The sequence below is a fragment of the Rutidosis leptorrhynchoides genome, chromosome 2, assembly GCF_046630445.1.
Source record: "Rutidosis leptorrhynchoides isolate AG116_Rl617_1_P2 chromosome 2, CSIRO_AGI_Rlap_v1, whole genome shotgun sequence".
Taxonomy (NCBI): Eukaryota; Viridiplantae; Streptophyta; class Magnoliopsida; order Asterales; family Asteraceae; genus Rutidosis; species Rutidosis leptorrhynchoides.
In genome coordinates this window covers 142662072-142677370 of record NC_092334.1, presented here as the reverse complement: position 1 = coordinate 142677370, position 15299 = coordinate 142662072, and the positions used below count along the sequence as shown (strand labels likewise).

Here is a 15299-nt window from a genome sequence, read left to right as displayed (position 1 = left end):
AGAGGTTGTATCTCGTCATGGTGTACCTTTATCGATCATCTCAGATCGCGATCCCCGTTTTGCTTCTAGATTTTGGCGTTCTTTGCAAGAAGCCATGGGAACTCGTCTTGACATGAGTACTGCTTATCACCCTCAGACTGACGGGTAAAGTAAATGAATAATTCAGACCTTTGAAGACATGTTGCGTGCATGTGTTATCGATTTTGGAAAGGCCTGGGAAAGGCATTTGCCACTCGCCGAATTTTCTTACAACAACAGTTATCACTCGAGCATTAATGCTGCACCTTTTGAAGCGTTGTATGGCTGCAAGTGCCGATCTCCCATTTGTTGGGCTGAAGTAGGCGAAAAGCAAATCACCGGACCCGAGGTAGTCCATGAAACGACAGAGAAGATTGCTCAGATTCAAGCTAGACTTAAGACTGCCCGCGAGCGTCAAAAGAGTTATTCCGATCTTAAACGTAAGGACTTTGAATTCAACGTTGGTGACCGTGTAATGTTGAAGGTTGCACCTTGGAAGGGTGTGATTCGCTTTGGAAAACGCGGAAAGTTAAACCCGCGATACATTGGTCCTTTCAAAATCTTGGAATGTGTTGGACCCGTTGCTTACTGTTTGGATCTACCAGCACAATTGAGCTCAGTTCATCCTACCTTCCACGTGTTAAACTTGAAGAAGTGTCTTGCTGCACCTGAACTTATCATACCACTTGAGGAACTTACGATTGACGACAAACTCCACTTTGTGGAAGAACCAGTTGAGATTATGGATAGTGAGATCAAAACTTTGAAACGCAACAAGATTCCGATCGTACGAGTGTGATGGAATGCCAAATGAGGACCTGAGTTTACTTGGGAACGAGAGGATCAAATGATGCGGAAGTATCCTCACCTTTTCCCGACTCCTCCATCTACCTCAGCTTAAAATTCCGGGACGAAATTTTCTTTAACAGGTGGGTAATGTAACGACCCTAGATTTTCCAACGTTTATTTATTAATAATTATTATTATTAATACGTGTGATTAAACGAATGTATGTTATTACATTTACATGTTGCCATGATTGCCCGTACTTGACTTTAATTGCCCGAAACGTCTTTGTGACACGCGAAACTTACACGAATAATATTTTCAAGTATTATTTACATTCATGATTAAGTTTTATTAATCATTTTATTTAACTAAGGTTATTAGTTAATTATTACATGGCCTTTTATTGGATTACTTGTTAAAATACATACAAACTTGGGCCTTTTAATTGTACATGGGCTTAGAAGCCCACCCTACCCATATTAATGGACTTAGTTAGCCCACTAACACTTGTAAGTATTATTTAAATCATGAAACTAGTTAGTTAAGGCATTAGAAATCTAGTTTGCACATGATCCCCATGTAACCACCTCTATTACCCACACTTTTAAACTTTAACATGCAAAGACCCTTTGAACTTCTCCCTCCCTCTTTTTTCTGCTGTAACCGTGGCCTAGATGGGCACAAAGGGAGTTCAAATTCTTTTTTTTATTACTTGTTACTTGAATCCTCATTTCTCACAAACACACTTTTACTTGCTTTCATTTTTACTCTCTTTTCTCTCAAGGTTTCTTTCTTTCTTGTAAGTAAATGGAACTTATTTTCTCTTCTTCTTTTCTTACAAAAACCGAATTACACACACCCTTAATCATCATCATTTGTTGTTTGTTACTTGTTTCATGTTGTTGTTGATTACTTACTTTGTTGTTGTTATTCTTTACTAGTTACTAAGAACCAAACTTTCTAGTTTGATTCTTCATTTTATCTTATAATTTCAAGAACACACAAGAACTAAACTTACTAGTTTATGTTCTACATTTATTGTTTCAAAAAATTTAGAGTTCATGTGTTGCAAATCATACTTGTAAAGATCAAACTTTGGTTCTTGTTTCAAGTTTCAAATCATATTGTTTCAAGTTTGTTAGTAAACTTTAAAGTTTACTTTCTAAAGATCAAACTTTGATTTGAATCTTTAAAGTATGAACAACCCATGAATTTGTTTCTTGTTCATTTAGTTTACTACTTCATTTACTTGCACTTTAATTTTGTGATTATTGGTTGTTGTTGGTCAAGTACTACAAGTTAGTCTTGATCTCATTAATCTTGAACTAAAAGTTAACTTTGAAAGTTCAAGAACACACAAGTAAGCTTTCTTTAATTATAACTTTGTACACTTATGTTAGATCTAGACTTTTGAGTCTTGGATCTTCAAGATCAAACTAAAGAACTATGTTCTACAACTCAAGATCTTGATTTCATAAGTTTACTTTCTAGTTTGTAACTTATTATTAGTTTTAAAGTTCACGTATGTGTTAGATCTAAGACTTTGATGTAACTTTGGTTCATCAAACTTCATACAACTCTTAAGTGAGTTGTGCTACATGTCTTAGACCTACACTTGTGTCATAATAGTCAAAACTTGCTTAATATTACTTTATAGTTCATGTATGTGACAAGCCTAAGACATTGATGTAACTTTGGTTCATCAAACTACATACAACTCTTAAGTGAGTTGTGCTTCATGTCTTAGACTTACACAAGAGTTATGATGGTCAAAACTTGGTCAAGATGAGGTAAACAAATCAATGAGTTGTACACTTGAAGCTATATGCATCAAGGATGAGAACCATGATGAACATCAAACACCAAGACCACCGGAACCCACTATTTTTCTGTTTACTGTCTTATGCCTACTGTTTTCTGGGTTCTGTAACAGACCAGTACACCTGGGCTACTGTAACCTTGATTTTCAGATAGATCTTTTCGAGTAGATAATTTTTCATATAGGACTCGTCTTAATCCGAGTTACGGTTTAGGATTTATGGCCCTCCGATCGTCACTATGTCCTTTTAACGTTGTGCAGAAATTTCTGACCTACTCGCACTTAGACCGTCGCCACGGTCAAACGAAGACGAGTTTGCTTCTGTAAATTTTAACACACTTAAAGGACTCATATACGGAGCCATGGCCACTGGTCTGACCTTAATTCAGTAAGGGTAGAGGCCATGGTGACTGATCAAAGTTAGCCTTTGTTTTAAACTACTTTCATAAATGAAACCTAATTTACACCTTTTGTTTGATGATGAATGATGATGAACCTTAAGACCTTATTTACATACTTTTAAACCTATTCGGACGATTTACTGACTTAGTACTATTTGACTTAGGTTGAGGACCCGTTTGGACAACCTTCATTACTTGCTTACTTTTCGAGTCATACTTTACCGCTACTTTATCATTGTGAGTTATAACATTCCCTTTTTACTTTAACTTATTTTGGGAACTGAGAATACATGCGGATTTTATGTTTTACATACTAGGCACGAGTACTTAAACTTTATATATGTGTGGGTTATACAACGGCATAAACATTCCCTTTAGCTCGGTAACGTTTAGTCATTGGTTTTTGAACCGGTGAACGCGAATCTTAGATATGGATCCATAGGGTTTGACATCCCCACTCGGGCTAGTAGCGCTAGCATTTAACGAGTGTTTAATACTTCGTAAACATACGCACTTGCCAAGTGTACTTTCAGGGGGTATAAACGTTAAGTTAGTTACTAAGTGCCCACGGTTAACATATACTTTATCATACTGTTTTGAAACGCTCTTTGTAGCACTGAAATCTCGTGCCTACCTTACATACTGTTATACTTAAACTATAGCTCACCAACCTTTGTGTTGACGTTTTTAAGCATGTTTTTCTCAGGTGCTTAAGGTTATTTGCTTCCGCTGTCGTGCTAGTCTTGCCGTAGACACCCGCTGCTTTAGTGTTATCACCGCATGAACTGTTTATCTTGCATTCAAACTTTAATACATTTGAAATTATGTTTTGTAACGACCTAAGGGTCACATATATTTATTCATGCTTGCTATTCGTAGAAGCATACTGTTGGTGTAAAACATTTGATGTCGGTTATGACGTCACCTTTTTATCGTGAATGCAACTTCTTTTATTACAGCATATAGTACTTAACCTTGTAATGATCCTGTTGTTGATGATTCGTACACGATGGTTTTGTATGGGGCATCACAGAAACTGACGATGAATACCACGTGCTCTAACTTATTTTACAACAATAAACTTTCAATTCTAGCTACTTTATTAAATATCTAAAAAAAATCAACTTAAAAATAAGATCCAACTTCTAGTCCGGCTCATCCAAACACAACCATAATCATTTAATTTAATTTATAATAAATTTATACTCCATCATTCGTTTCAAATCTATTGTTATGTTTTAACTTTGGAGGTATTTTTTTTCCAAGTTTGACCTTAAATTATTTTTTATATGTTATATAATATTAGATGAACGTTATACCGTTAAAAACATATTAAAAAATTAATTCATTGATATAAGTTTTATCGAGTAATATATAACACACAAATATATTTAAAGTCAAAACGGAGACAATAGATTTAGAACGTAGGTAATATACTTGATTTGTTTATGTCTAACTAGTGGAAACTATATAAAAATAAAATAAAATAAAATAAAATATATCCATGTAAATTTTTTTGAATTAAAGGTACATCTCCAACTTCCCCCCAATCAACCACATACATCTCATCAATACAAAAACCCTAGTCTGAATTCCGGTGAGTCTTCCCACAACTACCGGATCTCGATCTCAATCTCAATGCAAATCCGCATTACTAGTTAAACCAAATCTTTACCTGAATCTTACAACAAAATGCTCAATAACTCTTCACCTGAAATTAATCCGATTCCGGCCGATAATGATGTTAATTTCGTCAAAATCCCGCCTCAACATTCCAATTCAATACCAGACATTGTCAATCAAGGATCTCAGGAGATGAATTTCAATACAAATGACGCTCAATCGGACACCTCACCTTTGACATTGCACGATTCTGTTTACAACGACGATGTTTCACTGGTTCAAAATTTAAACCCTAGCTCAACACCTGTTAACTCGGTACTAAGTTCCAGCTTAATTCAACTTTCTAATTCAATGTCAGAGATGGTTAATAATGGATCTCTGAAGATGAATTTGAACTTAAATGATTCTAAATCTGACGCCTCGCCTTTCACCTTGCGTGATTCGGTTTACGAAGAAGAAGCTTTGCTGGTTCCGGTACTAAATGGTACTTCGATACCTGTTAACTCGGTACTAAACCCCGGCTTGATTCAACATTCCAATTCCGTGTCAGAGATAATCAATGAAGGATCTGTGGAGATGAATTCGAACTTGAATGACTCTCAATCTGATGCCTCGCCTTTGACATTACACGATTCTGTTTTCAATGACGACTTTGTGCCAGTTCCGTCGACGGAATTAAACCCTAGCTCATCACATGTACTGTCTGTTCCAAGTTTGCCTAGATCTACATTAAGTGAATCGGTTATTACTACCAAATGCATGTCTGAAAATGATACCGTGACTGAAACACGACCGACTTCGAATGTGTTGATTGTTGGTACACCGGACAGTCAGAAGAGTCCAGGAAATGAACGGGAATCGGTTATGAAAGTGCGAAGATCTCCGAGGTTATCGACTCCGGTGGTGTCTCAGGTAATAAAAATGAACGCTGGTAGTAAACGAGGTAATGGCGGTCATAAAAAGTTAGGATTGGCTGCTGATGCTTCATCTTTGGTGAAGACTGTGTCAGAGTGTGAATTTGAGTTGCAGGAAGATGTTCAAGTGAAAACTGGTATAGTGGGTAATGATGTTAGCTGCAAGACTCGGGTTTTATCTAGTAAGAAACAAAGGAAGGTGAAAAATGTATGTTCTTTTGTTGGGGAGCCAGTTAGTGAAAAAGAAGCTCAAGAAAGGTGGGGATGGCGTTATGAATTGAAGGTATGATTTAAGAAACTGAGTAATTATTAATGATGTGTATATTTAGATAACCTCTGATCTTTAGTGCCAAACTGCTTCATTTTCTATAATTATGTTCATGTTTAAACTGTTGCATTCTTGATTCTGCAGGGTCAAAGACGTGAGGGACAGAGCTGGATACTAAAGTGAGTGGAACTTTTATGTCTTGTTGTTGTATCATTCATATTTACTTTAATGTCTCCATTCAGTGTGCTTTATGCTACACATTCTTGTTATCCCACATTGAGCATGATGATTGATGCAGTGTTGGTGAAGAGGATGAAGTGCATATAAATGTTGAATGTCATTACCTTCATGCTGATGTTGGTGGATGCATTTTCAGTCTTGGAGATTGTGCACACATAAAGGTAGCCCCCTTATCATTAGTGTATTCTTTAGTGGATAAATATCAATTAAATGTGATATCTAAAGTTTAGGATTCTACATTATTTCATTTATTCCTATCCCTAACATCTATCTTACTTGGTAAAAAGTCAATTAAACCTCGATCAACGGGGATTACTCTGCGAGTCAAACTTAGTCAACATCTGATTACTCCCCGGTGTTGCTGATTAGTCCCTCAAAATTCTTGAACGAGTACTCCCCGAGTAGCCTTTTTTGCAACCTTGGTGCTTTTGCTGTCATATAAATCGTATTTCTTAGGTCTTAGTTTACTCTCATTCTAAGTGTCCCATTCTAATTTTGAATGTATTTAGCGAATTTTTTATAGCTATACAGCTTTTGAAACCTATACAAAATTAGTTATTGGGTTTATGTCCGCGGAACAGTTGAGTATCATTATCATTATACTATGAAATAACAAAAATGCTACTATTATTTATTTCAAACATTGGATGAACTTTAAATTATCAGATTAGAAGGTTTTTAAGTTTGCACTTATGGGATAAATGCACAAGTTAAATTGATTTCAGTCCTATTGGATTATTAATATGTATTACAAAAGGAAGAGGACAACTGAAGACAATATAAAATACCCACAACTGAAGACAATATAAAATACCATTTTAGGAACTGAAGATTTAAAAAAAAAAATAAATACAACTGGAGATTACGTTATCATATGTATAAAAGTGAACATGTAGTCATGTACCATACAGGCATTTATTTTAAGTATGCACATACCATTTATTGTTATAGATGTTACATGTGGCTGGAAGTGCAAGGTTAATTATGAAAAAAATACACACACTAAAATTTACCTTAAAGAACAGAGATAAGTAATAAATAATCAATATATGCCTCAATTCAGTTCAGCTCATATGGGTTCCATTTTCAGAATGTAAATAATATTTTTTTTTCAGGGTGAAGGAAAGCAACCACATATTGGTAAAATTGTAGAATTCTTTAAAACATCTGATAATAAAAGTTATTTTAGAGTACAGTGGTTCTTCAGAGCTGAAGATACGGTTAGTTACTGTACTTTAGTGTATTTTAGTATCATAATCCCAACCTTTTCTGTTTGTTTGTTTGTTAAAATTTGATCTTCACCATCTTTTTTTTTTCAACTTCTTGTTACTCAGGTTATGAAAGACGTGGCTTCTTTTCATGACAAGAAGCGTGTATTTTCCTCCAATTTAATGAATGACAACCTATTAGAATGTATACTTTCTAAAGTGAAAGTTATAGAAAAAGCTCCTACGGTATGTTGTAATCAACGTATACATTTTTCGTCCTGTGTTTTATATATATAACCTACTTCTACAACCTGAATACATTGAACTTTTGCACCATTGCAGCTAGGTTTCCAATCAACCTCCATTCAACCATCTGAGTATTATTGTGACATGGAATATTCTGTAAAGTATTCAACTTTTCGCTCCTTGGTGTCTTCTGGTAAGAGCTCTTAATTTGTTTACCATCATAAATTGTCTGCCATTGCCCACATTAAAATTAAATCTATTTTGCATCAAATACAATTCTATAAACGAACATTATCTTGAAGCCATTTAATAAGTGAGACGAATTACAGTGAAAGATTTCCTATTGTAATTATGTCAAAATGTTAACATTTCTTGTCGACCATTTAAATTAAACTCCATTATCGGCTAAGCCATTTTATGTAAGATAACAAGTTATCAATAATCTAATGTTGATGCATGCATATGAACGAACTCAACGCTTGTTTACATTTTAGATGGTTATATCATATTGAAATTCTGCAGCTACAGACAGTTCGGTTGCAAATTGTGATTTGACTATGCCAAATAACCTTGATGCTAACAATATGGCCATAACTACAACTCCATATAAACCCGAACTGTCATTATTGGATCTTTATGCTGGTTGTGGTGGAATGTCAACTGGACTTTGTCACGGTGCAAAACTTTCTGGTGTTAAACTAGTAACGGTACTATTTTTTTTCCTTATCTCTTGTTTGATGCTGTTAATTTTCTCAAATTGACTGAATTATATTTCTCTTTTCATAACTAAAGAGATGGGCAATTGATTATCACAAGAGTGCATGTGACAGTTTGAAATTAAATCATCCGGAAACAGAAGTGAGTGCTTTGACTTGTAAATTAATAAATCACATAGATTTTATTCAATATATATTTGCATTTCAGCATTTGTAATCTTATTCGCTATTTATAGGTTCGGCATACAACCGCCGAGGATTTCCTGGAATTATTGAAGGAATGGGAAAAGCTATGCAAGAAATATGTATTAAATGACCATGATATAATAATACCTGAAACTAGTTCAGAAATTACTGAATCACCCCTACTGGATGATGATGTGGCTCCTGAAGAGTATGAAGTGGCGAGTCTTGTTGATATATGTTATGGAGATCCGAGCATGACTGGCGAGCACGGGTTAAAATTTAAGGTACATTGACTTGTACTTTTGGGTGACCTACAGGTTGCAATTTATATCAATTACATGGTTATGAAAACACGAGCTTTTCTATTAGGTGAGATGGAAGGGTTATGATGATCCAAGTGAAGATACATGGGAACTCATTGATGGGTTGAGGTTTGTTTTTGTATCCATATATAATAATGAAGTCCAAATTGCAACTATTTGCATGTTCACTCGCTCATACTTATTTTTTACAGTGATTGCGAAGGCCACATACGAGATTTTGTTAGAAGCGGATACAAGTCTAAAATATTGCCTTGTCCAGTAAGTCATGTTACTAAAAACGGCTCTGATATTTATCTTGGTCTTAAAAAGTATATTGTAGTTTTATATATAGTACCCTAGTGTGTTTTATCTATATGCATATGGGATTGGGTAATGTTGTTGTTGATTGCAGTTTCATATATGTTTCAGGGTGATGTAGATGTTATATGTGGTGGTCCACCATGCCAAGGGATTAGTGGTTATAATCGATTTCGAAACACTGATGACCCATTAAATGATGAAAAGAATCGGCAAATTATTGTCTTCTTTGATATAGTGAAATTCTTGAATCCCAAATATGTGTTAATGGAAAATGTTGCTGATATCTTAAGATTTGATAAAGCCTCTCTTGCAAGATATGCTTTAAGTCGTTTGGTTCATATGAATTATCAAGCTAGACTTGGTATTATGGCTGCTGGTGCATATGGTCTTCCACAATTTAGATTACGTGTTTTTCTGTGGGGTGCTCATCCTCACGAGGTTACTTTAATACTTTTTTTCCTTTTAATCTTTACTAGAAAACTTGTTATTTAATGAGGAGGTATATATGTTGATATTAATATGATCTCAACCTTAGATTAATTAGTGTAATAAATCATGATCTGATATGATGGAGATCCTTGTTTGCAGAAACTACCTCAATTTCCACTTCCCTCACATGAAGTTATTGTTCGATATTTCGCTCCAGCTGAGTTTGAGGTACACAGTTATCGTTTAATTTTATTCAAATGTAACTTTTTTTGGGAATTTTGCAATATAGATTCTTTATACTTGATAATGCAGAAACATACAGTCGCTTATGATGAAGGGCAACCCAGAAAACTTGAAGAAGTGGTTGTGCTTCGTGATGCCATCTCTGATCTTCCATCTGTAATATTCTAGATTATATTTTGGCAATTTCTACTTTTTTCTTAAACTTAAATAATGCTTTCAAATTTAATATTTTAATATACAGGTTACAAGCCATGAAGATCGTGAAGAGATGGAGTATGATAAGCCTCCAGAAACAGAATTCCAAAAGTATATTAGGTTGACAAAAGATGGTAATGCTTTTGCCTTTAATTAATCTTTTTGTACATACTTAAATTAAAAAAGTTTATTTGTTTTTTTCATGTGTGTGTTTTGGTCCACTGATTGTCTCATTTTTTCAAAGCTATGTTCAATGAATAAGTTGAGATTAACCAAGTAGGCTATTGCATTATTGTTCTTCTGTAGAGTTTACTGGTTCTGTTCCAAAAGGAGTTACCGACTACCGAAGCTCTGTTCTCACAGACCATCGACCGTACAAGTTGTCTGAAGATGATTACCATCGAGTGTGTTATGTACCACACAGAAAGGTAAATCACGTTCATGTTTTTTATATTCTTAGTTTTTTTTCTGGTTCCTAATTTTTTCAATATATATAGGGAGCATGTTTTAGAGACTTCCCTGGAGTAATAGTGGATGGTAATAATACGGTTCATCGAGATCCAACCAAACAAGTATTACTTCCATCCGGAAGGCCGTTATTACCAGATTATGTATTCACTTTCGAAAAGGGAAAATCTAGAAGGTTTGAAGTTCTCAAAAGGCTTCCTTAATATTGAACTTTTGACTTTTTTTTTATTTATTTATAAATTACTAAATTTGGTTATGTCGATAGGCCATTTGCAAGGGTATGGTGGGATGAAACTGTTCCTACTGTTGTAACATTCCCAAATTGTCACAACCAGGTACCTTATGTGATTATTAAGTATAAAAAACAAAAGGACTTCAATTAATTAAATACTATAATACTTCGGTTATTAATGTTTATATATGTGATGGTACAGAAAGCATTACATCCAGAGCAGGACAGAGTTTTCACATTACGAGAGTGTGCACGATTGCAGGGCTTTCCAGATCATTATAGATTTTGCGGCAATGTTAAAGAAAGGTATCTAATTCACATTCGAGTATATCAATAAAATTATACTTCATTCAGTTTCACAAATCTTAATAATTTGAGTTTTATTGAAAAATCTGCAGGTACTGTCAGGTAGGAAATGCGGTTGCTGTTACAGTATCGAAAACCTTGGGGTATGCCCTTGGAATGGCTTTCCGAAAATTAAGTGGAGATGAGGCACTCATGACTCTACCACCTGGTTTCGCATTCCAAATACCCCCATTTGATGAATCTTCTGCAGAGTTGTAATAACCATAACTACATCATTACTGACCCATTGTTGTTGTTGTTGTTGTTGTTGTGTTGATGTTATTGTTATTGTTATTGTTGTTGTAATGTAAAAGATGAACTAAGATGTTGTAAACCCGCCAACCTGTGCAATTATGCAGCTGCTTCAACAATGCCTCCATGGCCTCTAGTTGACTAGTTATAGTCTATACTGTGAAGAAAGTTGAGATAGTATTATTACATGGTAAAAACAATAATTATGTCATGTTGACCTCATAAGTTGAAGCAGTCGCTGATTGTTAATAACAATTTAGAGTATGTTGTATCTCGTTGAAACTAGAATCCTTAAATGTACGAATTTATGTCTTGTTTGCACCTATTCTTTTTATCTTCCATAACCTTATATTTGTCTAGACTCTAGAGTATAATGAAACAAAGATGGTGTAATCCATACTCTTTTGTTGGCATTCTTTACCTATTCAGGGCAAAGTAAGGTTAGGGCTATATCCGGAAGTCTAAGATTTTTTAGCCAAGTACGAGTATTCATTTTGTTCGTTCATAAGCGTTCACGGATCTGCGATTCATGGCGATTGAGGTGATGGTGATGGTGTGAGTGTATTGTTCAGGGTTTTGATGAAAGAGGATTGAAGTGGCGAAGCTTTTATGCAGTTTTCTCTTTCATATTTTTATAAGAAAATTATACTCCATAAAAGTTAATTAATTTTATTAATTTTTTGAATCTATTTATTTAGGCTTTTAAAGATTATATTTTTAATTGTAAATTAATTAGATTAATGATGTCATTTAAGTTGCTTAGATTTTTTTTTATTTTTGATTGTTAGAGAATTTTTACAAGCATTTATTCACAGATGTTGCTTTTCAAGATTTCGAAAGATAGTTATGAAAATGACAATAGATACTTATTACATGAAGGAATATAGTCTCTGGAACACATCAATGATGAATCTCGTAGGTAGTTTTCTCAATTCAGCTGGTACCGAGTCCAAGAAAAAGATTAAAATATATACTTGAATACGCTTCATCTAAAAAGAGTTAAATATGGCATGTGTGATTTTGTGAGGGCGGTCACGGCTTTGTTGACTAAGCAGATCTTTGTAAGCACCTAAAAGTAACCCACATCTCGACTTCTTCAAGTTTTCATTAGTGTTTTCATGTTGTCTTAATGTCCTCAATTTGAAAATGGTCAACTAATATTGAGTCACCCTTTCTTTTTATTTAACGCTTGAAGTTGTAAATGTACACCGGTGAAATGACCCGTGATATCACGGAATTTTTTAAAATTAAACAGTTTAATTAGGTATTCAACAAATTTAAATAGTATAGTCATTTAGTTAAAATTACCTTGACAATTAGATAACATTAAGCGTCTGAATGAAAATGCAATTGGTAAACATAATAAAGTACGAATATATATTTTAGTGAAAGAAACTATAGGTATATTAAAAAAACCAGTATGTTGAATATATAATAGTAGCCACGAATTTAGATGAAATCCGAATTAACTGAGAGATGAAGGAAACAATACATATAGACCTAGTAGATAAAAGTTCATCAAGTAAATTGACCATATTTTTCATAAAAGTTGGTGTATGTTATAATTCAGTAGGCTTATAACTACCTTTAGTGGTTTGATTCTTGATGTTATAATTCAGTAGGCTTATAACTACCTTTAGTGGTTTGATTCTTGATGTTATAATTCAGTAGGCTTATAACTACCTTTAGTGATTTGATTCTTGATTTAGAATACTAATAATGAAGTGTAAGAACAAAGATGATAATGGAGAGAAAGAAAGAAACACTTTGTAAGTGTGAGAAATGGTGCAAGTTTAATGCTTGCATTCATGAGTATTTATAGCCTAAAATCTCAATATAAAAATACATACTTTGTGTACCAAAATTGACTATATGTATACACCAAAATTGACTATCCATATCTATATTATTATTATTATTATAACACTCCCCCTTGGATAGCAATTTTATTTTGTTGAAGATCAACTATAAATTACTGCCTCGTTAAAAACCTTGCTAAAGAAAACCCAGTGGGAAAAAACTTTAGCTAAGGGAAAAAGAGTGCAGCATGGAGTTGACTCCCCCTCAAGTAGACATCGCTTCAGCTGTTACATCTTTTGAACATGTCTCATGCCAATGTTATGAACGTGTGTTCTGAAAATAGCAGTTGGAAGTGCTTTCGTGAAAAGATCAGCAGAGTTTTTGCTAGATTGCACATATCTCATTTCAATCTGGTTGTCCTTAATGAGATTTTGAGTGTATGAGAAGAATCTAGGTGGTATGTGTTTTGTTCGGTCACTTTTGATATACCCTTCTTTCATCTGTGCTATGCAAGCTGCATTATCTTCATAGATAGTTGTTGGACTTTTATCGCGTTCTAGTCCACAAGAATCAGTAATGAGTTGTGTCATTGATCTCAACCAAAAACATTCTCGAGTAGCTTCATGTAATGCAATCACTTCGGCATGATTTGACGATGTAGCAACAAGTGTTTGTTTTTGAGAACGCCATGATATTGCAGTACCTCCATTTAGGAATACATATCCAGTTTGAGATTTAGCTTTATGTGGATCAGATAAATAACCTGCATCTGCATAACCAACCAAATCTTGTTTTGATTCGTTAGAATAAAATAATCCTAAATCAGTAGTTCCTCGAAGGTATCGAAATATGTGTTTGATCCCATTCCAGTGTCTTTTGGTAGGAGCAGAGCTGAACCTTGCCAACAAATTAACTGCAAAAGAAATGTCAGGTCTTGTACAATTTGTAAGATACATAAGAGCTCCAATTGCACTAAGATATGGTACTTCTGGTCCAAGAATGTCTTCTTGATCTTCACATGGACGAAATGGATCAGCTTCAACATTGAGTGATCTAACAACCATAGGAGTACTTAATGGTTTTGCCTTGTCCATATTGAAACGTTTCAAAATCTTTTCAGTATATGTTGTTTGATGTACAAGTAAACCATTAGGCATATGCTCAATTTGTAAACCAAGGCAATACTTGGTTTTTCCGAGATCTTTCATTTCAAATTCTTTCTTTAGAAGTTGAATGGCTTCATGGATCTCTTTATTTGTACCTATGATGTTAAGATCATCAACATAAACAGCTATGATCACATATCCGGATGTTGTTTTCTTAATGAAAACACAAGGGCAAGTAAGATTATTTGTATACCCTTTGCTTATCAAGTAATCACTTAATCGGTTATACCACATACGTCCCGATTGTTTTAACCCATATAAAGATCTTTGTAATTTAATCGAATACATTTCTTTAGGTTTTGCATTTGATGCTTCTGGTACCTTAAATCCTTCAGGTATCTTCATATATATATCACTATCAAGTGATCCATATAGATAAGCAGTCACAACATCCATGAGATGCATTTCTAAATTTTTAGAAACTGCCAGACTGATTAAGTACCTAAAAGTAATTGCATCCATAACAGGAGAATAAGTTTCTTCATAATCAATTCCCGGTCTTTGAGAAAAACCTTGAGCTACAAGTCTAGCTTTATACCTTGTAACTTCATTTTTCTCATTTCTTTTTCGGACAAAAATCCATCTGTATCCTACAGGTTTCACATCTTTAGGAGTGAGAATGATGGATCCGAAAACTTTTCTTTTATTGAGTGATTCTAATTCAGCTCGTATTGCTTCTTTCCATTGAGCCCAATCATGTCTATTTTGACATTCAACCATAGATGTTGGTTCTGGATCATCATCATTATTCATGATGTCATATGCAACATTAAATGAAAATTTCTCATCAAGATTTTTCATTTCATTTCGGTTCCATAATATTTTTGAATATGCATAATTGATTGCAATTTCTGTATTGACATCATCAATCTCCTCTGCAGTAGGAGTACTGATTTGTGGTTCTTCTTGAACACTTTCTTTTACTTCATTATCAGCTGATTTTCTTTTTCGAGGATTTTTATCCTTTGAACCGATTGGTCTTCCACGTTTCTGACGTGGCAAAGATTCATGAGTGACGTTATTGCCAGCTTTTGGAATTTCAATTCGAGCTGGAGTATTTACTGCTGGTATATATGATTTTGTCACCGTTTTTGTATCTGTAAATGCATCAGGCAATT

The 15299-nt window shown here is 34.3% G+C and overlaps 1 protein-coding gene across 1 annotated transcript; it reads left to right on the top strand.

The window, feature by feature from the left end:
• Positions 1-4719: 4719 nt before the first annotated feature.
• LOC139888317 (DNA (cytosine-5)-methyltransferase CMT3-like) lies at positions 4720-11446 on the top strand. The gene is made up of 20 exons (XM_071871333.1): positions 4720-5847; positions 5977-6011; positions 6131-6233; positions 7188-7292; positions 7407-7526; positions 7623-7719; positions 8049-8233; positions 8319-8384; positions 8479-8712; positions 8798-8859; positions 8943-9009; positions 9160-9489; positions 9640-9708; positions 9793-9879; positions 9965-10052; positions 10225-10346; positions 10416-10561; positions 10652-10721; positions 10821-10924; positions 11017-11446. Exons 1-20 carry the CDS (start codon positions 4720-4722, stop codon positions 11180-11182), a joined length of 3384 nt encoding a protein of 1127 aa, XP_071727434.1. The 3' UTR covers positions 11183-11446.
• Positions 11447-15299: the final 3853 nt, after the last annotated feature.

Coding starts and splice junctions, on each gene's coding strand:
- LOC139888317 (XM_071871333.1), top strand. CDS start 4,720: ATGCTCAATAACTCTTCACCTGAAATTAATCCGATTCCGGCCGATAAT. Junction 8,385..8,478: donor TAAATCATCCGGAAACAGAA/GTGAGTGCTTTG, acceptor CGCTATTTATAG/GTTCGGCATACAACCGCCGA. Junction 10,562..10,651: donor GAAAAGGGAAAATCTAGAAG/GTTTGAAGTTCT, acceptor TTATGTCGATAG/GCCATTTGCAAGGGTATGGT.